General features: G+C 45.8%; 1 protein-coding gene and 1 long non-coding RNA gene across 2 annotated transcripts in view; one reads left to right on the top strand and one right to left on the bottom strand.

Annotated features, from left to right (window-relative positions):
• PRMT3 (protein arginine methyltransferase 3) overlaps positions 1-22062 on the bottom strand; it is a 111634-nt gene extending 89572 nt beyond the window's left edge. The window contains exons 1-6 of the mRNA XM_075927736.2: positions 21910-22062; positions 21705-21825; positions 17492-17574; positions 12092-12141; positions 8740-8842; positions 3157-3310 (exon numbers count right to left, since the gene is read on the bottom strand). Of these exons, the coding sequence (XP_075783851.2) occupies positions 3157-3310; positions 8740-8842; positions 12092-12141; positions 17492-17574; positions 21705-21825; positions 21910-21925 (527 nt within the window). The 5' untranslated portion in view covers positions 21926-22062. The remainder of the gene's footprint in view (positions 1-3156; positions 3311-8739; positions 8843-12091; positions 12142-17491; positions 17575-21704; positions 21826-21909) is intronic.
• The window catches only part of LOC142829175 (uncharacterized), a 59725-nt gene continuing 50287 nt past the window's right edge, over positions 17046-26483 (top strand). Inside the window, exons 1-2 of the long non-coding RNA XR_012903564.2 lie at positions 17046-17139; positions 24806-24900. This is a non-coding gene — a long non-coding RNA (uncharacterized LOC142829175). The remainder of the gene's footprint in view (positions 17140-24805; positions 24901-26483) is intronic.

Below are 26483 nucleotides of genomic sequence, written 5' to 3'. Positions count from 1 at the left end.
GGCCTGTGGGGTTAGGACAACAGCTGAAATACTACACGCACGGGGTTGGAATGGGATTTCAAGAGCCCTATGGACTTGACAACTCCCCCTGGGGCACGACCCCACAACAGTCCCAAAGAGACAAGTTGTCTAGTTCTCTTCAATATCAGCACCAGTGATTTAGATAACAGCAGAGAGTACACTAATGAAGTTTGAAGATAATACCAAGCTTTGAAAGATAATATTATAACTCAAAATGATCTGGAGAAATGGTCTGATGTAGACAGGGTGAAATACAAAAAGACAAGTGTCAGTAGCCCAGTTAAAAAGGAATTACCAGCTGCACATACATAAAATGAGAAATGATGGCCTAGGAACCAGTACTGCAGAAAGGGAGTGATCCATGAATCAAGCTAAAAGTGAGTCAGTATCAACTGGTGGGGCAGGGGCAAATATTCTAAGATGCATTAGGAGGAGTGTTGCAAGCAGGATACCTATAGTAATTCTTCGACTATACTCTGCACTGGCCTCAACTGGATTACTGTGTCCAGTTCTGGGTGCCACATTTCAGGAAAGGTATGGACAAACTGAAGAAGGTCCAGAGAAGAGCAACAAAAATGATTAAAGATCTAGAAAACCATGACCTATGAGGAAGGATTTTAAAATAAATGGTTTATTTACTCTGGAATAAAGGAAACAGGGGGACACTAACAGTTTTCAAGTACATAAAAGGTTGTTACAAGGAGAAGGTAGTTAAAATGTTCTCCTTAACTGCTGAAGATAGGACAAGAAGCCAATGGGCTTAAGTAATGGACATTAGGAAAAACTTCTTGTCAGGATACTTAAGAACTGGAATATATCATCTAGGGAAGGTGGTCTAATCTCCAGTCATGGAGATTTCACAAACACCTGTCCAGGATGGTCTATACCAGTGGTCCCCAACCTTTTGGGGCTGCCGGGCCAAGTGGGGGCGGCACCGTGCATGCACCATGCGCCCAGGGAGCAAGAATGTCTCAGGCCGGCCCTGGTCACTTGGCGGGTGTACATAAATGCACCGGCGGGCGCCATGATATCTGCAGGCACTGCGCTGGGGACCACTGGTCTAGACAATTTTTAGTCCTACTATCAGCGTAGAGGACTGGACTAGATCAGTGATTTCCAAATTGTCGGTCCATGGACCGCTGCCTGCAGGGCCACGGCACACTGCCGAGTGCAGGGGCGGGTATTGCTCTAGGTCCCAGCAACAGCACGCAGGGACTCTGGGAAGGAGCTGAAGCCCCCTAGTGTAGCTAGGGCCCAATGGCAGCAGCAGGCAAGTAAGAAGCAAAAACTGGGCTCGGCCCCCACAGCAGAGAGGACTTGTAGCCACTGCTCACAGAGACTCTGGGGCATACTCTGGGCTAGATACCTGAGTCCTGACGGGAGGGCAGAGTGGCTGCTGCTGCTGCTTGGCCCCCAGAGCCCAGGCTGCAGCCGGGAGGGGGAATCTCTAGGTGGGCTGGTCCTTCCGCTCCAAGGAGTCTTTCCCAGGGCAGCACCCCCAGCCCAGCCAGCCCCAGCCTAGCCTTGCTCCTACCCCAGGGCAAGCAGTGCTTGGGGGACAGGTAAGACACACCCTCTTCCTCATCCTCCTGGGAGCAGGACCCTGGAGTCTCAGGGCTACGGGTGGGGAGAAGACTGGCCCCAGGCAGCTCCCAGCAGAGCTGCTGCAATCCCTGCCTGGGGCCCAGGGAAGCTGCTGCCAGCTCCCAGCATGTGTGGGGTGGGGAGAGCCAGCCCTGGAGGGTCATCAGGGGGCTGAAGAGGGGCAGGGGCAGATAAGGGGAACAAGGGGAAACAGGGAAGTGTGAACTGAGGGCAGGAGGGAAACGCAGAAGGCACTGAAGGGATGTTGGGGGGAACTCAGGGGAAACTTATGGGGCAAATGGGAGCAGGAGAGCAATGGAGGGAAACTCTGGAGAAGGGAGGGAAAAGGGGGGGATGCTGGGAGGGGAGGCTGGGGGGAAGACTGTGGGAGCAAGAGCAGCCTGGCTGGGGAAAGGGGAGACACAGGGCAGGAGTTGTACAGAAGGGAAGGGGGAGATACAATGGCAGTCCCTCACCCCATAGGACAGGAGGAAGGGAGGGCAGAGGTGACTGGTAGTAGCACTTGGGGGCACCCGCTCCAATGCCCTTGATAAAATTTCTAAAGTTGCAAAATAGGGTGCCCCAAATGCCTCCTGCCCCTGTAGGTGCCCCTATCTGTGCCCCTCCATCTGCAGTCGCCCCTGGGGGAGGGGCTGCCCCACCCAGCAGCCAGAGGGGAATTCTTTCTGTGAATTTTTTTTAGCATTGGAGATATCTGCAAACTCTGATCCGTCATGGAATGGAAACATTTTATTTGCATATTCACATTCATTTGCATAAATAATCTGTAAATAAAATGTTACCGGTTCACCAAAAGTTTGTGAACGCGTTTGCCAGCCTGTGGTATAAAAAAGGTTGGGAACCACTGGACTAGATGACCCCTCCAAGTCCCTTCCCAGAGTCTCAGGATTCTACTTGCATGTGCTAACAGGCAGCAACTGTAACTTCTTAAATACTTCCATCTTTCCAATGCTTCTGACTGCTTCAACTGGAGTGGCCATTGTTGTCATCTTGAACTAACAGTTGAGCAGGATTTCATAAATGCCAGAAGACCCAACAAAGTCTGAACTCCCTTTGTGTGTGTGCAGCTGCACCTCCATCACCATCATACTGCAAAACTTCATGATTTAAAGTCAACATGCACAAAGTGAAGATCAGCTGAAATATTCTTGATAGTACTCCCTAGATGAGTTTTGAGATAGCGGAGAAGTGGCAGGAAAGAAGTTTGCAATGGGGTTCCTCAACACTGGAATTTGATCCTCCTATTGAGGAGTGGGAGTGGTAGCAGGAGTAAGAAGGGGAAGAAATCTGTTTAGTTACTCAGGAGTTCTGTCTAGACATTTTGCTTTAACTTGTAATATTTTTAAAACATCACAATCGACACATGTGCAAAGAGATGAAACACACAAATAGCACAACATATTAGTTTTAATTTACAATTTCCGCAGTTTATGTTTCTGCTGACCACTAGTACTACATGAATATATTCCTGCCTACCATCCAGAATTCTGCCAACTGTTTCAGAAAAAGCTTCAGTCAAAAATGCCTTACCTCATTTTCTGAAGATCTTCTTGTGCATTTGCTAATGCTGTTTCCGCAAGCTTTGCTCTATGTTCTGCACATTTCAACTGTTCAAAGATTGCTGTGTTATCAGTTAACCCATTGGGGTATGAAATGTTTGTAGAATCGTAAAGATCTTCTATGTCTAATGAAATAGAACAAATGTCAATCACTGTCAACTGACAGCATTACCTAATTACAGATGTGCATAAATATATAGAGGATAAATTAAATGCCTGACTCCTCTGCCTTAATTCATTAAACTAGTGTTTCCCAATTTTAATTTGGCCACAGAACCCTTTTAAACCTAGAGGCTATGTCTACACTGGTGCGATTTTGCTCCAGAGCTATGCAAATGAGGCTAAGCGTGGAATATTTGCATTTTATATATATAGATATATATATAGATATATATAGATATATATATAGATATATATATATATATATAAACAAACAAACAAACAAACAAACAAACGAGCCGCCATTTTTCCAGAAGAGGCTTTTGCGCAAGGAAGAACTGTTTATACGGCCCCTTCTTGCACAAGAAAAACCCTTTTGCGCAATGCCACTACACTGATGAAAATAATCAGCGTAGTGGCATTGCGCAAGAGGGTTTTTCTTGCGCAAGAAGGGGCCGCGTAGACAGCTCTTTCTTGCGCAAGACCCTCTTCCGCAAAATGGCAGCTCATTATATATGCATATGAGGCTCGGCGATATTCCACACTTAGCCTCATTTGCATAGCTCTGGCACAAGGTCGTGCCAGTGTAGACATAACCAGAAAGAATTTTGTGGAACCCCTAACAACAGTCTTATATATGAGTTGAAAAAGTAGACCACAAATAAGTAAGGATAATAATAAACAAATGCTAAACAAGGTCGTGAGATCAACATTTAGTTTAACTGCACATATTTAAAAACAAAACTTACATTTAGTGTGTACAACATTTTTTTTTTAAACCATAAAATGTTATTGTAATGGAATTCTTTCGCAGGAACCTTATTTTGGGAAACATTTGGGAAACACTGCATTAAACAGTACTTTATTCTATAATTATTTCCATGGATAGGATTACTTGCAGAACAAGGTAACACTTAACATGAATGAATAAAACATCCCTAAAAAATTACTTTTCAAACAAAAAAAAAAATACTTTTCAAAGTTGTCTAAATATTCATGACTTCCTCGGGACCCAACAAGTCCTGAACAAGACTGCTGAATCAGGGGATGTAAATGTCAGCCCCTCTGCTGCCGGCCTCCGGGTCTGCTCCTACTAGGGATGTTAAATTGCATTAAATCAACTAGTCGATGGAAATTCCATCAACTAGTTGAAAAGCAGGGGAAACTGCAGAGCCACAAAGGGGTTAGCTCCAGGCAGGCTCTTAATAAATTTAGAAAGCAGAAGCGTAGGGGGCGGGGGGTGGGGAGGGAGGAACCAGGTGCAAGCCGAGACAGCTGATTGCCGGCTCGTACCTGGTCCACTGTGCTTCAGCTTTTTACAAGTATTAAGAGACAACTATGATGGACCACGTATGTTGTCTGACCACAGAGTTTCAACCTTCACTATATGATAAACAATATATTCACAGCCCTTCAAAGTCACCCCTCAGGGCTATTGTGGGGCTTAATAAAAATGTTAAATGCTTTGAGATCCATAGGTAAGTAGGATTCATAAATATTAACATAATACCTTGGCCATCATTTCTCATTTGAGCAGGAGAGGGGGGAGGATGACTCAGCACAAGGCTAGAGCTGTAGCAATAGATCTGCTAGAACCAGTGGCACTGGAACACTTTTTACAATGGGGGTGCTGAAAGTTAGTGGCCCCCAACCTTTTTACTTTGCAGCATCCCTTTAGACCTGCCTGTGCCCCTTCTTCCCAGAGCTGGGAAGGACTGAGCCTTGGGTCTGGGATGAAGGAGGATTGGGGGGAGGGAGGAGCCACAGAAGAGAGGAGGATGAGGCTGGGACCAAAGCTTGGGGCAAGAGCAGAGCCTGGGGTGCGATGGCCATCAGCACTGGGATCCCACAATGTCCCCACACCTAAATCTAGAACTGGTTAGGGTCAGAGGAAGGGGAAAATAATGCTTCCACACCAATCAGAACAGGAAACAAAAATCAGTATCCCTTCCCTAAAAGCAGACCCCAATATAAGATTCAGGAGGAGAATGCAAGGAGAAAAACTGCCTTGAGACACCCTGAGCATGCACACTCATGGAACATGCTAGAAACCAGCATAAATTTACAATGGAGATGCAAAGCATAACTAGAGTCACAGAACAGGACTGAAGTGGATGATAAGGCCATGACAAGCCATTGGTAAAAGCTGTCACGAAGCACAGGACATTGCTCCTGAAGACTTGGAGAGCCCTCTTATTTAGGTTTTGTCAAGCAGCTTGGAGGTTACCTCAGTGGCTCAACAGCGACATCGCAGCTTCCTCTAGAAGTAAACGAGACACTAAATGGCACAGATTTTCTAAAGCGCTCAGCGCCTCTAATTCCAAATGGCACTCCAAATACACAGCACCTTTGGAAATCTGACCCTTGGCAACTTGCTCAAGGATCACACTGCAAGTCGGCAATATATCCAAAGATCCCAACTATCACTTGGTTAGGAAAAGAAAACAATGTGCCATTCCCAACTTGTGTACTAATACAATAAAGAAAGTTCCAATTAGGACTGGAGCCCCCTCATGCTAGGTCAGGGGTCAGCAACATTTTCAAACCAAAAAGCCAAACTACATAAAAATTCAAACCAAGTGATCAACAAAGAGCGGTAAAAGAATGCCCATTTGCATGAATGAAAATATACAACTTTATATTATTGATAATTGCCATAATGATTAATATCATAAATGGAACATTGTACTCGCAGACTTTATTTAATGGGATTTGTGCTGCTGCATCTTTTCGCACATTTCTTTGAAGTTTACATCAGTGGCTCCCAACCTGTTTGAGCATATAAACCACTTTTCAATCTCTTAAAATTTTACGGTCTCCCAAACAATATAGCTGTGCCTGCAGCCTGTACATCCCTCAGCCCGTGCTGCTTCCCAAGCTGCATCCCTCAGCCCACTAAGGTTGGGAGCAGAGAGGCTTCATGCCGGCAGCCAACATGTCCTTCTACCTACGTTGCTTCCCATGGCTCGGGGAGCAGAGCAAGATAAGGGACTTGTGGGGCCCCTGCTTTCTGGGGTGAGGCCAAAAATGAGGGGTTAAGTATATGGGACAGGGCTGCCAGTGAATAGGATACAGATGGAGGTGCAGGATCTGGGTGGGATGTAGGAGGGGTGAGGGTGCGAGGTCTGGGTGGGAGGCAGGGTGCAGGAGCAGGCTGAAGGGAGGCTGTCTGGCCAGTAGGGTTGCCAGGTGTCTGGTTTTAAACCGGACAGTCCAGTATTTGAGCTTTCTGCTCGGGAAACAAATTGAGAAAATATAAATGAGAAAATATAAGTGTCCGTTTTTTTCTAAATAAGATGTAATGTAGATTGTGATGTAATGACAAGTGTGTCTGATATTTTTGTTGAAACCATCTGGCAATCCTACTGGCCAGCCAGAGTGCAGGGTGTCTGGGCAGGGGGTAGGAGTGCAGAATCTGGGCAGATAGGGGTGGGGGAGCACTTACGTGTTTTCACGCCACGTTGCAGGCACTGTATAACATGGCCTCCTGCTGCTCCCATTCACTGGAAGGAAGGATTTGCAGGGGAAGCCCCCAGGAAGTGTTTCTTGGGGAAGGGGGGCAGAATGGCAGTACACATGGAGCCATTTTTGGTTCCACTTGTCGCCCATGTGCTAGGGACAGAGTCATTTTTCCACTCTGCTTGTTTCCCGCACACCTGATCTGGTGGGGAGGCTTGGGGATTTCTCCTCTCTCTCACAGGAAGTCACCACTGGCGTTCCAATCTTGCAAGGGTCCTAAGGCTGTAGCATCAGTGCAGGTTCCCTGCTGTGGGGGGAAGCTAGGGAGGGGTTAGTTAAGGCTCGAGAAGAGCCATAGCTGGCTCCCTAGTGAGGCATATTTGTCTCATGAGCCATACGTTGCCAATCCTTGTGGTAGGTGTTGTAAAAACACGGGAGGACATGGCCCCTGCCCTAAAAATCTTGTAATTTAAGTGAAGGAATGATTCACCAAGTGAGTGACAAAATTGTATTGGCACAAAGAAGGAAGAATACAAGTAACACAAATATAAGTCATGAGAGAGAAAGCCAAATCAGAACACCAAGGTGGAAATAAAACACAGCTGTACATCATAGAGTATTCTTGTATTTGATGGATACTTATAGAATCATAGAATAATAGGACTGGAAGGGACCTCGAGAGGTCATCGAGTCCAGGTCCCCGCCCTCAAGGCAGGACCAAGCTCCGTCTACACCATCCCTGACAGATGTCTATCTAACCTGTTCTTAAATATCTCCAGAGAGGGAGATTCCACCACCTCCCTTGGCAATTTATTCCAATATTTGACCACCCTGACAGTTAGCAATTTTTTCCTAATGTCCAATCTAAACCTCCCTTGCTGCACTTTAAGCCCATTACTCCTTGTCCTGTCCTCAGAAACAAAGAGGAACAAATTTTCTCCTTCCTCCTTGTGACACCCTTTTAGATATTTGAAAACCGCTATCATGTCCCCCCTTAATCTTCTTTTTTCCAAACTAAACAAGCCCAGTTCGTGAAGCCTGGCTCCATAGGTCATGTTCTCTAAACCTTTAATCATTCTTGTCGCTCTTCTCTGTACCCTTTCCAATTTCTCCACATCTTTCTTGAAATGTGGCGCCCAGAACTGGACACAGTACTCCAGCTGAGGCCTAACCAGTGCAGAGTAGAGCGGCAGAATGACTTCACGAGTTTGGCTTACAACACACCTGTTGATACAACCTAGAATCATATTTGCTTTTTTTGCAACAGCATCACACTGTTGACTCATATTCAACTTGTGGTCCACTATGACCCCTAGATCCCTTTCCGCCATGCTCCTTCCTAGACAGTCACTTCCCATCTTGTATGTATGGAACTGATTGTTCCTTCCTAAGTGGAGCACTTTGCATTTCTCTTTATTAAACCTCATCCTGTTTACCTCTGACCATTTCTCTAACTTGCTAAGGTCATTTTGAATTATGTCCCTATCCTCCAAAGAAGTTGCAACCCCACCCAGTTTGGTATCATCTGCAAACTTAATAAGCGTACTCTCTATCCCAATATCTACTTAATGAAAGACAACCAATCTGAAATAGTTTCTATGACAAGATTACTACCTCTAACATTTATTTGTAAGTGTTCAGATTTTAAATACATGAATATAATATTCAAAGATATTTTGCTGCAGCATAAGAATGGAAATTCCATAAATATTTACAGTTAAATGTGACACTGTTGCCCAATCTCCTTATTATGATACAAAATATTCATAGATGACTTCACTCAAAGATTTGGGATAATACATTGTCCTGGGAAATGTAAATCTGGTCCATCTGCAACTCGGAATATTGTCTCAGATGGACTGCACTAACTAAACTATGAAAGAGGTAAATACACTTCTTTCTCTAGCAAGGCTATGCTCAGATAGAAAAGTCTTACCATACTGAAGTAAGAGATCATCTTCTAGCTCTGGTTTCAAGTATTCGTCTTCTTCCCAAGGCAGTGGGCTGCTGAGAGAATTCAAGTATTCTGCACTTGGTTTCTAAGAGAAAGTTAAATGAGTATATGAAACAAGTTTCTTTAAAATCATTAGACCTTTGTTTTAAAAGTAAACTACAAGACAAATCATTAGTTTCATTTTTCTCCCATCATTAAAATCACCTGGGTTAGGAGTGTCTAAATGACTTATTAAAATAAGTTTGTAGCAAAAACCGAGAGAGATGCATTACTTAGCAATGTGACCAAAAAAGCAGAGGAGAGGGCCTCAACCGTTTTCTTTCCAAGGCCCCCACAACTCCAAGGCCCCCTTATTCTACAACTGTTTATCTGAATATAAAAGCCAGGAGTGGCTGTAAGGGTTACCAAGCAGGGCCCCATGCCACAGAAGGCCTCACAAAGCTGTAGCTCAGGCTTTGGCTTCAGCCCCAAGTGGCAGAGCTTGGAGTCCCAGGATTCAGCCTTGCACAGCAGGGCTTTGGCTGTCTGCCCTGGGGTCCCTGTGTCTAATGCCAGCCCTGGTTGGGGATCCCCAGAGGATCCCAGAGTCTTGGCTGAGAACTGCTGGAGTGGAGAAGGGCACTCCTGGATTCTAAATCAGGCTCTGTCGTCAACTGACTTGTAGCAAGTCATTTAGGGCCCACTTTTTGTAAAATGCTGAGCCCTACAGTTCTAATTAGCCATGTATGTTCAGCTATCTTGAGGGGGCCGGAGGGAAGGGGAGAAAAAATCAGGCTCAAAACATTCATTTCTCCATCTGAAACACAAGACTAATAGTAAGTTGTAACAAACTAATCTATGCAACCTGAAGATGAAAATATGCCTGGGCATGACAGGTCTCAAAAACAATAGGTTGTATAAGACTCCATCCATGCTAAAACTAAACTGCATCAGGAGAAAGTAATACAGTAAAAACTGTGTTATCCAGCACACTCAGGGATTAGGGCATCCCAGTTATCTAAAAATTCCAGTTATCCGAGGGTCCCATCAACCTAGGAAAAGCCAATGGACAATAATAGCAAAACTCAAGTTTTTAATATTGGTAGTTTTGTAGTGTGAGGTAGTTGGTCTCACATTTCTGTTTTGAGTTAAAGATGATTAGTACTTCATAAATAAAAAACTGTTAAGCCAATCATGGTTAACCAAGCCAGGCCTGTGCACCTGAAGTTGTGACAGTATTGTGGCTGGGAGCAATGCCGGTTAAAGTTTTCTGATTAACAGAGTGCTAGATAACAAAGGTTTCACTGTAATACAGTGGTCTCCAACATTTTTACACCCAAGATCATTTTTTAAATCTCCGAACAGGCGAAGATCTACCGCCCCGCCCCTTCCTTGAAGCCCCGCCCTCTCTATTCTCCTCCTGTCCATCATTTGCTATCCCCAGCCCTTACTTACACACTCTGATAAACAGTTTATTTTTAAATTATGTGATGTATAAAATTAAAATCACGTGTTTATAGTTATGAAATAAATGGTCTGGTTTTTATTCATGCTATTTAAATCTAAAATGAAGCATTTATAATTATACATTTTGTGGGGACAGAGTTCTGCGGGTGGGGGCAGGGGAGAGGGAACAGGGTGCTGGGAGGGCAGGGGAGAGGTTTCTGCAGCTGGGGACAGGGTGCCAGTGGGGACAGGAATAGGGACAGAGTTCTGTAGCTGGGGGCAGGAGAGTGGGGACAGAGTTTGGAGAGTGGGGACAGAGGAGTGGGGACCGAATTCTGTGGCTGGGGCGTGGAGGCTGGGATGCCAGTGGGGGCAGAGAATCCCCTGTATTTGCCTCCTCCCAGGATTCCCCCCCCCCAGAGGGAAACCAGCGCGCGCCTGCCCTAGGGCCAACCTCTCCCCCCCCCCCCCCCCAGTGCAGGGAAACCCCGCGCGCGCGCCTCCCTCGGGGCTGACTCTCCCCCCCCCCCCCCGGCGCAGGGAAACCCCGCGCGCGCGCCTCCCTCGGGGCTGACTCCCCGCCCCCCCGGCGCAGGGAAACCCCGCGCGCGCGCCTCCCTCAGGGCTGACTCCCCCCCCCCGGCGCAGGGAAACCCCGCGCACGCGCCTCCCTCGGGGCTGACCCCCCCCCCCCCCGGCGCAGGGAAACCCCGCGCACGCGCCTCCCTCGGGGTTGCCCCCCCCCCCCCGCCGCAGGGAAACCCCGCGCGCGCCTCCCTCGGGGCTGACCCCCCCCCCGGCGCAGGGAAACCCCGCGCGTGCGCCTCCCCTGGGGCTGACTTTCCCCTCCTGTGCGGTGCAGGGAGCCGATGTTCCCTCCCGCAGTACACCCGGCAGAGCAGCTAGCACTACTTCCGGAATTGCCGGAAGTGGCGCTAAGCTGCAGGACTTCTGTCCTTCCCCGGGAAGCCGACACTACCTCCATTTTCACTGGAGGTACGTAGTGGGGCTTCTCGGGGGTGGGAGGGAAATGGGGGCGGGGCGGACAGGATGCCTTGCGATCGACTGGTCAAGGCCTTGCGATCGACCAGTCGATCACGATCGACCTGTTGCTGACCACGGCTGTAATATGTTAATAAGTCGTAGTGTATTCAGGGACTTGAAGCAGTCCTTGCTATACTACATCTTTGAACCAGATATCCTGGTATCAATATAAACCTGTAACAGAGACAGGCCTGAAACAACCAAATTAGAAGGGAGCAAGCTCCATTCTCTGGCAATACTATTGAGTAAGGATGTTAAAATGCAAGTAATTGTGTAAATGTGTAACCACTGAAAAACTCAGCAGTTACATGGTTACACACACCCAAAACCAGCTCCCTGGAAGCCAGTGCGTGCTGGGAGCTGGTTTTGAAGCTGGGTCCTGCCTACTGCCTCAATATGGAGAGCTGACTGCTACCCCCACACTGCTGCCTGTGATATCGTAGCAGCCTGCATGTAACCATTCACTGTCTACCCATCTTACCTGCACAGACAGATCCAGTGGCAGGGAAACCCCTCCCTAAACCGGATGGAGCAGCTGCTGTTACTCCAGCTGTAGTCAGGCTGGTAGGTAATTTCCACAAACCCCAATGTGCAGCACAACCACATGAAGGACAATTATTTGAATGTTATGGGAGACTAGAAACACTGCCTGGAATGAATCAATCTTTTTACATTTTATTTAATGTGGATTTTGCAAATTAAAACTAAAAACCACTTAAGCAGCTCACACATTGCATAAATTCACTAAAATTTTAAACCAATTTCCACAATTATTTATTTCTAAAGAAAAATAATGTACAATTATACAGTAAAAGCTCAGTGTCTTCCCCCATACAAAAATAAATTAAATAAATTGTCCACTTACCTTCCTTCTAACAAAGTTTATTAGCTTAATGTATCCATAAAACTCAAGTGCTGAAAAAGAAAAAAGCTCATGTAACAAAATCATACATTTTACAACAGCACAAATGTTAAGTTGTTCAATTGCCCAGTGCTTCCAGAAGTGTACCTTACCATTTAGTAGGGAAGTAACAGTGTAGTCAATTAACCGATAAGCAAAAGCTTATCGGTTAATGCTATAGACTATATACGTTTTCTCCCTCCCCTCTACCAGTAAGTTTTTTAGCAGGCTGGCCAGCAGCCCGGCTCAGTCCAGGCTTGCGATGGGTCCAGGACCTACCCCTGCTGCAGCTCTGCATTTAAAGTGTATTAGGAGCCAGGCAGCCTGTCTCAGTCCCAACTAGTGCCCAGTCCAGGAGCTCAGACCTCCCCGGTCAGGGGCTGTTGCCACCCTGGTTTTTAAACTGGCTCCCCTTGTGGATCAGCTTCTGCCTGGCACCCACACTGCTGCATCTGAGACAGAGGCAGCAGCGCAGAGTGGTCAGGTCTCCCCCACCCATTCCCTCCCGGGTTCTATAGAATAGTCGAGTAACTGATAAGAATTCATGAGGCTAATCAAATATTGAATTAACCGGTATTTAACATCCCCACTCTTTAGAGCAGATTGCAAATTAAGGCAATCAATCTACATTATTCTGATATTTTTCTTCAGGACTTAAAAGTCAGATTTTTTAATTCAGCCATCAGACTATATCTGCAACACACTAAGAACTGAACACACATAAACATAGCTTATCTAATAGGGAATTCTATCACTTAGCAAACAGCTTTCCACCAGGTTTGCTGAGACAGGCAGCAACATACATAGCATTCATAATAAGAGTCTTTGGATACAAACCTGAGTATAAATGCTGGTATTTTATCCCATGACAATTTTGATATACCTTAGCAGCTTTCGAATTATTGAACAAACTGTCAGCTAGAACTAATTTAATGACGAATAATCCCTTCAACTAGTTATGTAGCATGGTAACAAAACTGGTTTAAACATATCCCATGTTCATAGAATCATAGAACTGGAAGAGACCTCAGAAGGTCATCAAGTCCAGCCCCCTGCTCTAGGCAGGACCAATTCCAACTAAATCAACCCAGCCAGGGCTTTGTCAAACCGAGACTTAAACACCTCTAAGGATGGAGACTCCACTACTTCCCTAGGTAACCCATTCCAGTGCTTAACCACCCTCCTAGTGAAATAGTTTTTCCTAATATCCAACCTGGACCTCTCCCACCACAACTTGAGACCATTGCTCCTTGTTCTACCATCTGTCACTACTGAGAACAGCCTCTCTCCATCCTCTTTGGAACCTCCCTTCAGGAAGTTGAAGGTTGCTATCAAATCCCCCCTCACCCTTCGCTTCTGCAGACTAAACAGACCCAAGTCCCTCAGCCTCTCCTCATAAGTCATATGCTCCAGCCCCCTAATCATTTTGGTTGCCCTCCGCTGGACCCTCTCCAATGTGTCCACATCCTTTTTGTAGTGGGGGGGCCAGAACTGGACACAATACTCCAGATGCGGCCTCACCAAAGCCGAATAAAGGGGAATGACGACATCCTGGGATGAGGTTTACCTGGGTGGTCGACAAATACCTTTGATGTCGACACCCGCACGTCCAGACTATCGCGCTGAGCCAACAAACAGCTGATCAGCTGTTTGTCGGCTCAGCGTGGCAGCCATGTAAATTTAAATGAAGCGGCGATTATTTAAATCGTCACTTCATTTTACTATGTCGGGTAGCCTAATCTACATGCCTCTGTCGCCAGAGGCATGTAGTCTAGACGTACCCTCAGAGCCCTTCCCATCTAGTGTCCCACCAACAGTGACTGAGATACTTAATCGTGACAGCTGTTAACACGTACTATGCCATTGTAGGCAATCTGATAGCATTCCTTCCACAAGTTTATCAAGCTCTTTGTTTTCTTTCCATTTAAATGGCTAAAGAAGCTATCAATTTTAAATGTCCTTTGTAATGTCCAATTCTGCTTGGCTTTTGCCAGTTCTCCCCCATACTTCCTGACCTTCCAGATAAGGATGTAATAGTATAGTTGATTAACCGATAAGCAAAAGCTTACAGGTTAATGCTACGGACTACACGTAATTCCCCACCACCACCACCATCAGTAAATTTTTAGCAGGCTGGCCAGCAGCCCAGCTCAGTCCCAGCCTGCACTGGGTCTAGGACCTACACCAGCTGTGTCTTTTCATTTAAGTGTATTAGGAGCCAGGCGGGCAGGCAGGCCAGCTCAGTCCTGGCTTGCACTGAGTCAGGGAGCTCAGGCCCACCCCCTGGACAGGGGCTGCTGCCACCCCATGCTGTTGCCTCTATCATAGGCAGCAGTGTGGGGTGGCAGGCAGACAGCCAGCCCTCAAAGGGAGCTGGGTTTCAAACTCTCACCTCGTGGACCAGCTCCCACCTGGCACCCCATGCTGCTGCCTCTGAGAGAGACTCAGCAGTGCGGGGTGGCAGGGACTCCCTGGGAGTGGAGCTAGAGTGCCCTGGCTTCCAGCCCCACCCCTTGGGACTACAGAATAATCGACTACCTGATGAGAATTCATGAGGTTAATCAACTATTTAATTAACCGATATTTAACATCCTTATTTCCACAGGTAGTGTTCCTTGCTGATCCAGCTCTTCTTTCATTATTTACAAGCTCTCTCTTAATAACCAATTTGAGAGCCTTATCCATCTAGTTTTGTCTGCAACCTTTCCCCTAAATCCCCCACCCACCCACACTTTGGTGGTATACAGGCTTCAGGAACATGCATCAAAATTGCAGAAATAAATTCAAAGCCTCCCCCACATTCAGATCCTGGAATTCCTCAGTCAAGTCTACTTCCCTAACTTTTGTAAAGTCTGCCCTTTTGAAACCAAGGGCCCTAATTGCAGGCCTACTTTTGTTTATCCACCCATTTAGCTTAAACTGAATTAATTCATGATTACTTGAACCAAGATTGTTCTCTAGAACCATGTCTTCTTTGAGAATCTCATTACTTACTAATTAAATCTTGTTGGTTTGGTGAGACATCTACCACTTCTAAGATTATCTGGGCCCTACCTTTATTAGGTCCATTAAGATCAACATATTATACTGACTACAGTGAAAGACTCTGCCTCACATTATCCAAGAAATTAAGCAATCACCTGATAAGTATTTTATACAAGAAACAGAAAACCATCAAGAATGACATTTCTAACTTAGAGAGTCTCATCTCAAGACAAACATCCACACCGACTGACACCTTGCAAGACTTCTGTTCCACCAGACAAGAAACCTACTATACACACTTCTATTCCCTACAACAAAGAAAAGACAATAAACTTACTAAACTGCTCCACACTACAGGCTACAACAGCAACTACCTCAACCCACAAGATAATATTGTTAACCTCTCCAGCTACAAACTCAATCCAGGTGGCGGCTTTGCTCTGGTGTCCCTGGTCTGCTGGGGGGGTCCAGCGGCTTTGCTCCCCATCTCCCTGGTCTGCTTGGGCTGTCCCGCTGCGGGCGTGCTCCGCGGCTTTGCTCCTGTCCCCCTGGTCTGCTGGGGGGGGGAGGGGGTGCAGCTAGTGCCCCCCCCAGCAGACCAGGCTTTTCTTGCCTACCCCTGGGGTAGAGCAGTTGGGGGCTGCCGGGTTGGTCCCACAGCGCTGCTCCGGACCAACCCGGCAGCACCCCAGCTGCTCTGCCCCAGGCGTCCTGATTCAGCCGCTGCTGGTCAGTTTCAGCAGCGGCTGACTTGGGGACGCCTGGGGCAGAGCAGCTGGGGTGCTGCTGGGTTGCTCCAGTAGCGCCGAGGAGCCGCGCTACTGGAGCAACCCAGTAGCACCCCAGCTGCTCTGCCCCAGGCGTCCCCAAGTCAGCCGCTGCTGAAACTGACCAGCGGCTGACTACAGGAAGCCCGAGGCAGAGTTGCTCTGCCCCAGGCTTCCTGGAATCAGCCGCTGATCAGTTTCAGCAGCAGCTGACTTGGGGACGCCTGGGTTTCTTAAGTTGAATCTGTATGTAAGTCAGAATTGGCATCCAGATTCAGCCGCGGTTGAAACTGATCAGTTTCAGCAGCGGCTGACGCCAGTTCCAACTTACATACAGATTCAACTTAAGAACAAACCTACAGTCCCTATCTTGTACGTAACCCGGGGACTGCCTGTATTTGATCTGAGGAAGTGGGTCTGGCCCACATAAGCTCATCATCTAATAAACCATCTTGTTAGTCTTAAAAGTGCTACATAGTCTTGTATTTTGTTTCAGCTACCTTTATTAGTAGCACATGTCCTCCAATTTATGGCTGGACCACTAATATTTTTAATGAAATAAGTATTCTGGGAACTGTGATATAATAGGAGAATTTTAACTGACAGATAAAGTATATCCCATTGAGCTTCTTCTGACTTTCTTCCCCCAAATAGATCCCATTGTATCTATTTCAGCACTTCTAATTTCTTTGCAGTCTACCTCATCATTAATATACATGCTACTTCACCATCCATTTTTGTCTTTCATGAACAGCACATACCTCTCAATACCACCCTATCTAGCTCCTATGTCCACCGTTGTAATATCTTAGTACCTGAGAGCCTGTAATTCCATCAGTATCCGCCCCCCCCTAAATCAGGTTCATATTAACCTCTCCTCATTAGGCACTCCCACAACTACCACCCTGCTTCCTTTCTCTTCACAGCCAATCCACATCCACCTCTCTCCAAAGTAGGTAATTACAGAGGTTTATCCTACATTATAAAACCATGAACTATGGCAGAACCATGAAAAGGGTTCTGGTTACAGTGTTACTGTCCTGACACTATAAATCTGTCATAACTTGTAATGTAGGTAGATCCTATTTTAAATCATCTAAACTCCCACATGTCATAATAGCCATTTAAGATGGGTCCCCTGGCAACAGCAGAATTATAATTGTAGATGGGACTGCACCCTGTGAAAAACATTTGAGGCATTTTCAGATAGCTTCCCAGATCACAGAATGCTGTAGCATAAGACATGGCTCAGCGCAGGAGGTATGAAAAAAGCTGAAAGACTAAACAGGGATGATTCCTGGGTAGATGTGTTCTGCTATAGTAGCAGTAACTGACAAACAATTTACCTTAGCTGGTTTTGTCTATAGCGGATACAGAGCTGTAGTGATAAATCTCTTTTTTTTGTCCCCAGTATAGAAATGTTTTGCAGGAATTTTATTAGGTTTAGTAGGACATACATGGCCCAGACACAAATATGTTTTGTTTGCTGAGTCTTCAAAGGGAAGTTTTTGGGCTTTTTTAAATAATTTTCCTTTCTTGGGCCACAACAGTTTGTTTATTTAAATAATGTCACTACATGGCAAATAGTTAAAAAAATTTAGGCGATACTTACCATGCTTACGGATCATATCAGTAATATTAAACTGATGCATGAATTTACAGTGGGAAAATGTATCTTCAGCAGAAATGTAGAGCCTACAGATAAAAAGGAAGAGAGATAATATATATTTAACAGTGTCATATAGATTGTGTCTCATAATCCAGGGGTGGCCAACCTGGGGCTCACAAGCCACATGCAGCTCTTCAAAGTAAAAATTGTGGCTCCTGCACCCACAGTCCCCTGCCCTGACCTTTCTCCTTGTGTGGGCAGGGGTGCTGCTTGGCGCAGTGAGATCTGACGCTAAGGCTGACAGAAGCCTGCACATGCAGGCTCTTAAAAGGGCAGTGCCTAACTACTTTCCCGCGGCTCTTTGCACTGTATCCAACACTATTTTGGCTCTTCGTCTGTAACGGATTGGCCACCCCGATATAATCTATCAATATAGATTGTTTAGAGTGAGGTGTGAAGTTTGTCTAAGTTTATGCATTTTTGTATAGAAAGGATTAAGTGGTGTCTATGTATTTCTTACCTACCACAATGAAGCTGTGTGGTCTAATTGTGGTTGAGTTTTTGTGTGTAAAGTGCTTGAGATAAGAGGACACAGAAGAACCAAGAATTTGGGTTTTTAAATTTCCCCAGAGTCTCCTCTTCACCGGTTACATAATCAAACTATTTAGAAATAACACATTAAAATCAAAACCTTACAATAAAATGAAATTTATCAGATGCCAATTGTGACATTGATAAGCCAAGCGGAAACCCTGGCCAAGGCCTACGGGACAGTTGAGAAACGAGAAACTCACAGCTTAGAGGCCAGACCAGCTCACTTGTGTTTTGGTAGAGTTCAAAAGACACACAACACAAGAATGTTTTTAGTGTTTAAGCTTCATGAAAAACTGGTGGGATATTGCATGCATTACATGCATTGTTTCCACTTACCTATACCCTGTTATGGAAATGCAAACATTTGCACTGTAATTAAATAACCCATTAAACAAGAAAGAAGTCTGAGTAATGAAAATGAAGTCCTTTTAACAAGAAAGTGCTAATTCCTGCGCATGGAAAACAAATGGTCTTTGCCCTTGAGATCAAAGATTTTAAGTGCATTCCTTTGCCCTCCCCAGCTATAAATATAGACACAAGGAAAAATCCTCATCTCGGGATTGTCTGGTTTTTAACCAGGCAGAAGAGTCAAACAAAAAAAAAAAAAAAAGAGAGATCCCCAGAGCTATTCTGGATACCACTAGAAGATTTCTGAGAAACTGGAATATTATAACATCTCTGCTACCTTTTGGAAGCACAGAATGAACTAACCTGTTTGTACGTATAATTTCATCTGCTTTAACCTCTCAGTAATTCTCATTCCTTTTTCTTAGCTAATAAATCTTTACTTAAGTCTATACTAGTGACTTACATTGGTATAATTATGTTTGTTACAGTGGTAAAAAATTCACACTGCTGAACAATATAGTCATACGACCTAATTCCCCAAGTAGACAATGCTATATTGGTGGGAGCACTTTTCTCAGGCTACATCTACACTGTGGAGCTATTTAGGGATATCAGAAGTATCCGAAAATAGCAATTCTGCCTCTTTTGTGCAAGCCCATTATTTTGAAATATAATGGCCTCACTAGTCCAATGTCCCTGTAAACCTCATTCCACAAGTAAGGGACATTTCGGAATAGCACTATAATTCGAAATTAACTCAAAATAGCTTATTTGAGCTCTGGCGTAGACACTCCTTCACTGACTGAGATATTGCCTTTAAGAGAGGTGGATTAACCAGGCCAAAGGAAGAGTTCATGCCCATCAACCTAGAGGGTCTGTGCTGTGCCCTTCATTTCCTATAAAATTGACTATCAGCTGTGATGAGATGTGGGATCAAAATCCAGCTGGGTGAATGACCAGTCTCTTGGGACATGCTGTAACCTGAATATTTTCAGTCTTTTCACATAAATGACCATTTATATCATAGTACAGCTCATCTTGCCTCTTAGGAAAGCTGAAGTGCTTAAAAAAAACCAAACAAACCAACCCTGTCTGTGACTCCATTATATGACTATTACTTTGGGGCTGTGTCTACATTGGCACCCTTTTCCGGAAAAGGGATGCCAATGAGACAAGTCGGAGTTGCAAATGCCGCGGGAGATTTAAATATCCCCCGCAGCATTTGCATGAACATGGCTGCCGCTTTTTTCCGTCTCGGGGCTTTGCCGGAGAAAAGCGCCAGTCTAGACGGGATCTTTCGGAAAATAAAGCCTTTTCCGGAAGATCCCTTATTCCTGATTTTAAGAGCCGGAAAAAAGCGGCAGCCATGTTCATGCAAATGCCACGGGGGATATTTAAATCCCCCGCGGCATTTGCAATTCCGACTTGTCTCGTTAGCATCCCTTTTCCGGAAAAGGGATGCTATGTAGACACAGCCTGGGAGTTCACATTTGGTGCTGGATTGATGAAATCTAATTGTGCAATGTCGCAGCAGTTTGTGCTAGGGACATTAAACAGCATGTAATTGAAGAGTCATGTAACAATGATATTTTAGTGGTTACACGACTATTTGACAGTCCCCAGAGGCAGGGCCAGCAGCCAGTGCGCTTCCAGCCCCAGTCCCAGAGAGCTCACTGTCACCCTGAGTTACTGCCTCTCTTCCAGAGACATCAGTGTGGGGTGGCAGGAGGAAGTCCATCAGTGAGAGGAGCTAATTTAAAAACTAGCTTCCTCCGCAGACCAGCTCCTACCTGCCACTCGGCGGCTGCTGCCTCTGATGCAGCCGCCCCTGTTCGCAGGGCACACGACCACCCTGCGGGCAGACTGAGTAGCCTCTGTCAGTGGGAAGCTCACATCCCTCACAGACAGGGATTGCTGCTGCAGAGCAGTCTCCTGTCCACAGGGAGGTCGTGTGCCCTGTGAAAATGGGCTGCTGCATCAGAGACAGCAACCGCAGAGTGCCAGGTGGGAGCTGGTCCACACAGTCTACTGTATCTATTTTTTGTTAAATCTCTAAGGTGCCACAGGACAACTTGTTGCCTATTGCAGGACGTGTCAGAAGCAAGCCAATCATAAGACACTCCAGACAGCATTACACATGCAAATAAACGCCTTCTATTGCTGAGGAATGACAAGTAAAAAGATTGTGTTTCTGGGACAAAAACAAACATCTTATTTTTCCACATAATTTTCCCTTACTCTAACCTTGTCCCAGAGGACTTTGTATTCTTGTATTTTTCATGCCAAAAAATCTGCAAGATTCAAACTATGTACTTGCTTTCTCAAAGGCTGTGTCTAGACTGGCAAGTTTTTCCACAAAAGCAGCTGCTCTTGCGGAAAAACTTGCCAGCTGTCTAGATTGGCCACTTGAATTTCCGCAAGAACACTGACTTCCTACTGTCTGAAATCAGTGCTTCTTGCGGAAAAGCTATGCTGCTCCCGTTCGGCCAAAAGCCAGTGTAGACAACGCGGTATTGTTTTGCGCAAAAAAGCCCGGATCGGAAAACAGCAATCAGGGCTTTCTTCCGCAAAACCGCGTCTAGATTGGCACAGACGCTCTTCCGCAAAAACTGCTTTTGCGGAAAAGCGTCCATGGCAATCTAGACGCTCTTTTCCACAAATGCTTTTACCGGAAAAAGTTTTCAGTTAAAAGCATTTGAGGAAAATCATGCCAGTCTAGACGTAGCCAAAGCGTATCCCTCACAATCCCCCACCCACAAACTAAAGTTATTACCATAGCAACTACATGCCAAATGAGATCAAAGACCCAATGAGTGAAGAACGGTGAAAACGCAGTACCAGACGGTAAACGTTAGAACAGGAATTCAACAGACAAGACACAGAGGATGGGGACTGAAACAGGGGCACACAAACGGCGCGTATGTTGGCCACAAATCAGCAGGCACGGGCAGACGCAGGAATTACGCGCCCTAGGATATGTGCTTTGAGAAACCAACTCTGCGAACACCCATCACTGGTCTAAAGGCAGCTGGGAGCGGAGGCGGCGCTGCGGGCCTCAGGTGGCAGGCAGGCTCTGGGAGACAAGTGGGCGCGGAAAGAGGCAAGGCGGGGTGCAACCCTAAGCCTCTCCCAGCCAGCCACCGGCTCCCAGTCTGCCTGCCAGGGCCCCTCCGCTCCCAGCAACAGTTTAGTAGCAGCAGCGCGGGGCGAAGGTAGCCGCTCCCCAGCGCCGAGCCGCCACCTCCGGGACCCGCTCCCCGGCCGCGCCACGAACCGATCACAGAAGAGGCAGGGGACCCGGGGCTCTGCAAGGTCCTCCTCGTCCTCCCAGGCCTCCTCGCCGCTGCTGTCGGTCAGTTCGGGCATCGCCGCCTCCTCCTCCTCGGGCCCCGGCGCTGCGGGCACAAGACAAAGGCGTGAGCGGCTCGAGCGCTGCCCCAGGGGCGGGATAGCGAGACCGGGGCTGCCCGGACACCCACCTGCGCGGGAACACATTGCCCCCCCCGCAGAGCGCGCCAGACCCCCGCAACCGGCCCGAGTGCGAGCGTGCGGCGAGAACACCTAACCGCCACTTCCGGGTTGACACTCCAGACCTCGCCCAATAGGGTTCGCTGAGAAGGCGAAGAGGCGGGGCCAATCTTATGGCGCCGCAAGGCGAATGAATCAAGAGAGGCTCCTCGTCCAACACCCTGCGCGGCGGCGCGCCCCCTGCTGCCCAGCCAGGGCGCAGGCCCCACACGGCGGTCTGAGCAGGGAGCTGGCCGGAGGGGCCGATGGCCTGGCCCGGCACAGGGGTGCGAGCCGCGCTGCCGCGGGCTCAGCATCAGGCCGGCTGCTGCCCGGGCTCAGGGCACCCGACAAGCGCTAGGAGGGCGGGGCACAGCAATGGGGCGCAGGCGGGAGGGGGCAGCCCAGCCGTGGGCAGGCAGGGAGCCGGCAGCTCGGGGAGCCGGCCACATGCCAGCTGGTGCGTCTGGCAGAGAGCTTGGCGTGCGCTGGCCACCGCGGTAAGGCGGAAGCGGCGCGTTGCCCCAGCCTCCCTCTCCCTTGATGTTCATTTTCTCTGGGGCAACTGGCAGAAAATATGATCCTAGAGTAGATGCACCTTTTGTCTGACCCAGGATGTCTTGCTTGGGTTTATACCCAGAAAGGATTGTTCTCAATGTACTGCCCAAAGTAATGGGCTAAACCTTCAGCAAGGGCCAGTTAAGTCAGACTTTGGGGAAAAACTTGCCCACTAAAAGGATAGTTACTCTCTGAAATAGGCTGTGAAGCTGGTGAAGATTAAAGGACAGGTTGGACTAACATCTGACACAGACAGTCTAGGGTTATCTGCTCCTGTCTCAACACATGGGACTGGACTGGCTAGCTTCTCAAAGTCTCTTCCAGGTCTATGCTTCTCTGATTCATGATAAATAACTTGTCCCAGAACACTCAGAGGAAGCCTATGTCAGAGCAGGGAACTGAACCTAGCTCTCGTGAATCCTAAAGAAGTGTTATAATCCTGGTCATGCTTGCTAAGGATGTGTGAGATTTAACACCTGTGCAATATGCCCTGGGCAACTGACATAGTCAGGCTTGGTTTTTTGTTCATCTGTCTTTTCATTAGAAGATTGTGGAACTTCCAATAACTCATTACCCACCTCACAAATATGGAGGCATACAAGGATGCCTTCCAGGACTTCAGACACAATGGGCTTACCCATCTAAATGTAAAATTCTGCTTCCAATAACTCATTACCCACCTCACAAATATGGAGGCATACAAGGATGCCCTCCAGGACTTCAGACACAATGGGCTTACCCATCTAAATGTAAAATTCTGCTTATAGCTCTACATTTATATCAACCATATGAAGAAAAAGATGATGGCAACTTTTATTATTATGCAGGGACAGCCCTTTGCTTGCCACTTTGCTGTATCTGTGACTCTGTTTTGTATGTAACCCACATTATCCCAGTACAGGAATTTGTTCCACTTCTCTTGTGAAAAATTAGAATGGTGCAGAACTCCAGAGATGTATAATGGTTCTTGGGAAATCCCTAATGTTATTCTGTTGGGATAAATTTTCTGCAAGATGTGGTATAATGAGTTTGTCGGGCTGAGATAAGAGTTTTCAAAGAACAAGAGCAGAGACCACCTGTACCTGCTGCTAGTGAGAGGAGACAAGTTAAAGGTTCAGCTGTCCCCAGAACAGTTCAAGTCATACACACCCTGAAATTAGGGTTGCCAACTTTCCCAGACTGGACACCATTTGCAGCAATGGCATATGGTTAGGAAAGTTGGCAAACATATAGGCCCCCCCCTTATCCTCAGTTTCCCCTCTTAGAAACCAGAAGCCCCTCCTTGTTGCTCCTGATTTTGAGCTTCTGGGATTGGCAATACTATTCATTTTTAAAATACAACATGCAGTTCTTGCTATTACAGTACTAAATGTTTTCATCTGTATGTTAACCATACCCCGAAAGCTAATGATTCCACCTTGTGGGGAATAAAAGGAAAAACAAGTAGAACAAGAGCAAAACTTGTAATAGAAAATTTGTTTAGGAAAAATACTACATACCTAATTCAAGACCAGATTTAATTTAAAATGTAACATTTTCAACATTAACATATGCAGCACATGCCATTTTAGTAACTTTATATATAACTATATTTTAATACATATTTGATAAGCAGAAAACATGTTTAGGGACTGGACTGAAGTACTAATTATCAAAAAACATAACATTTAATTCATGTTGATTTTACAACATGGAATCTTTATGTTATTAGTTTTCAGAAACATTACTTTACATAGCCTCTTTTTAAGACTGAGTCAGTTACAAAAATATTATTCATGGAATCCTGTATATTTATTAGTCTGTAATATACATCAGTGGTCACATAATTCTTTGCCTTCTTGTTGTGGATACCAATACTCTTTGCAGTACTACAAGGCAAGTAATGTAAGGGACAAGACACCTGTAAGCATGTGACTGGGAAATAAATGCAAACAAAAAACCAAACCAAACCCTCCCCACCTCTCCCTCTCCAAGAATCAGAATCATAAGTAAATGATCACTAATATAGCCATTATGGCCCTCCTTCCCCAGTGGGTCATAAGATTTTGGTAACCAAGACAGTCTTCCAGAAGAGGGTAGTTTTGCTAACTGCTCTTGTGTACCTAGAATTTTCAGGCTGTGCCAGTTGAACTATAGCAGTGCCTTGACTGGATACAGAGGAAGCGGCTTGCAGTCAATATTGTGTTCAGTCAGAATGCACCTCACTTCATGTGCCCTTGTTTTACATGTGTCATTTTAGTAATACTAGTAGGAAAAAAGCTACTTAGATGGAGCCAGCAGAATGTAACAACCCTGTATGTGTTGTGACAGATCCAGACCAGCCATCTGCTGCACGCTAGTGGAGGGAAGACATGCTGGAGCTTGAGTGAACAGCTTTCTCTTTCCTGAGTAAAAAAAGGCCAACTGTAAGTACAGCATAATCAGGCAGGCACTTGGGGCCAGTTAGAACTTGCTAGGAGCTACCACCGGCTAATTAGACACAAGCAGCCAATTAAGGCTGGTGGTGCTGCTTTAAAAAGTCTCACCCCAGGCAAGGGAGGAAAAGAGTGAAGGACTGGAGGGAGGAAGTGTGGTGTAGAACGTTGGTGCACAATCCTTGGGTCATGACCCCCAAGGAGGTCGCGGCTGTCTTTCGAGGGAGGTCACAGCACCGGGCCAGCTGCCATTTTTGTTTTCAGTGTGGCATACACGCAGGTGGAGTGGCAGGTGAGCGGAGCGGCATGTAAAGAGGCTGTGATTTTTTTTTCCTCCTTGCTCAATCAAAATTTTCCCAGGGGTCACGCTGGGAAAAAGGTTGCGCACCACTGGTATAGAAGAGCTGAGAACTGATGAGCAGGTACCAAAGGAAAGGTGCTCCAGTACACAAGCTAAGGATCAATTATGTTATAGTTACTACTAATCTTAATAATAAGAACTTGAAATAATAAAATCAGCCTCTTAACATATTGCTAGTTATTTTTGGATTTAAATTGTTTTTTAAAGCAAAGTGATTCACTCTCTGTTATCAAAGAAGAGTCTGTCATGACTAGATAAAAAGTAGTATTTAAGAAGGCAGAAAAAATAACTGTTTAAAGTTTGGTACCAGCTTATTACTATGTATTGTATCAAAAGATACGATAGCTTTCAAAATTATTTTCAGTAGCTGTATTTAAAGGGAAAGAAATAATTTCATGGCCCATATTAATATTTGTAATTATGTACTCTTTAATTAAGTGATTGAGTCAAATGCTTGAGGGCATACACTGATTACTTCAGGGGGATGGAGTGATTTCAGCTCCTCCTTTCCTCTGTGTGCTTCACTGCACATTGGAGCTTGGTCCAATTCCTATTCAAATCAGTGGAAAGATTCCAGCTGGTTTCAATGGGAGATAGATTGAGTTTCAGTCAAGCACTGAGTCAAGTAGAAGAGTTGACGTGAGAGGCCTATCTTATACTTTTATAATCCTATAAATACACACAAAATATATATGTTATAACAATCATATCACACAAATTAATAATGAACTAAGAACATTGACTACAGTTACAAGCACTACAAATCTAGGATACCTCAACTACTTTCAATGGCATTATTCTAGATTTACAGTGATATAACAGAACAGAATCTAGCCCAGGAATTTTAGTATCCCCTCCAGAACCTGGCTTTCTTCTTCTCTTTCCTAAATCTATTTTAGGAAGGAAGGGGCTCAAATACAATAGCAATGAGAACAGTTTATATATGAATATATTACCTTTAAGAAAACCTGTCTGGATTCAGATTAGATTCTGAGTGGCTTTTAGTTCAAATTATCCAGTTACAGAATCATAGAAGTCACTCTGAATTTCTATCATCTTGGGCAAAAAATCATCTGTGAAGAAGTCACATCATTTTGGTGACACTGAAAACAGAACCAGAAAATTGGCCTCTTAACTTTTAGATCTGACCCAATGCCAAAACCACAATCTGGTTTAGCATAAAAACACACAATCCCAATGAGGTTTGAAGGGA

Source organism: Pelodiscus sinensis, chromosome 5 (genome assembly GCF_052426305.1).
Source record: "Pelodiscus sinensis isolate ZL-2025 chromosome 5, ASM5242630v1, whole genome shotgun sequence".
NCBI lineage: Eukaryota > Metazoa > Chordata > Testudines > Trionychidae > Pelodiscus > Pelodiscus sinensis.
Note: the sequence above shows the minus strand (reverse complement) of the source record. Positions and strands in the feature narration are given on the sequence as shown.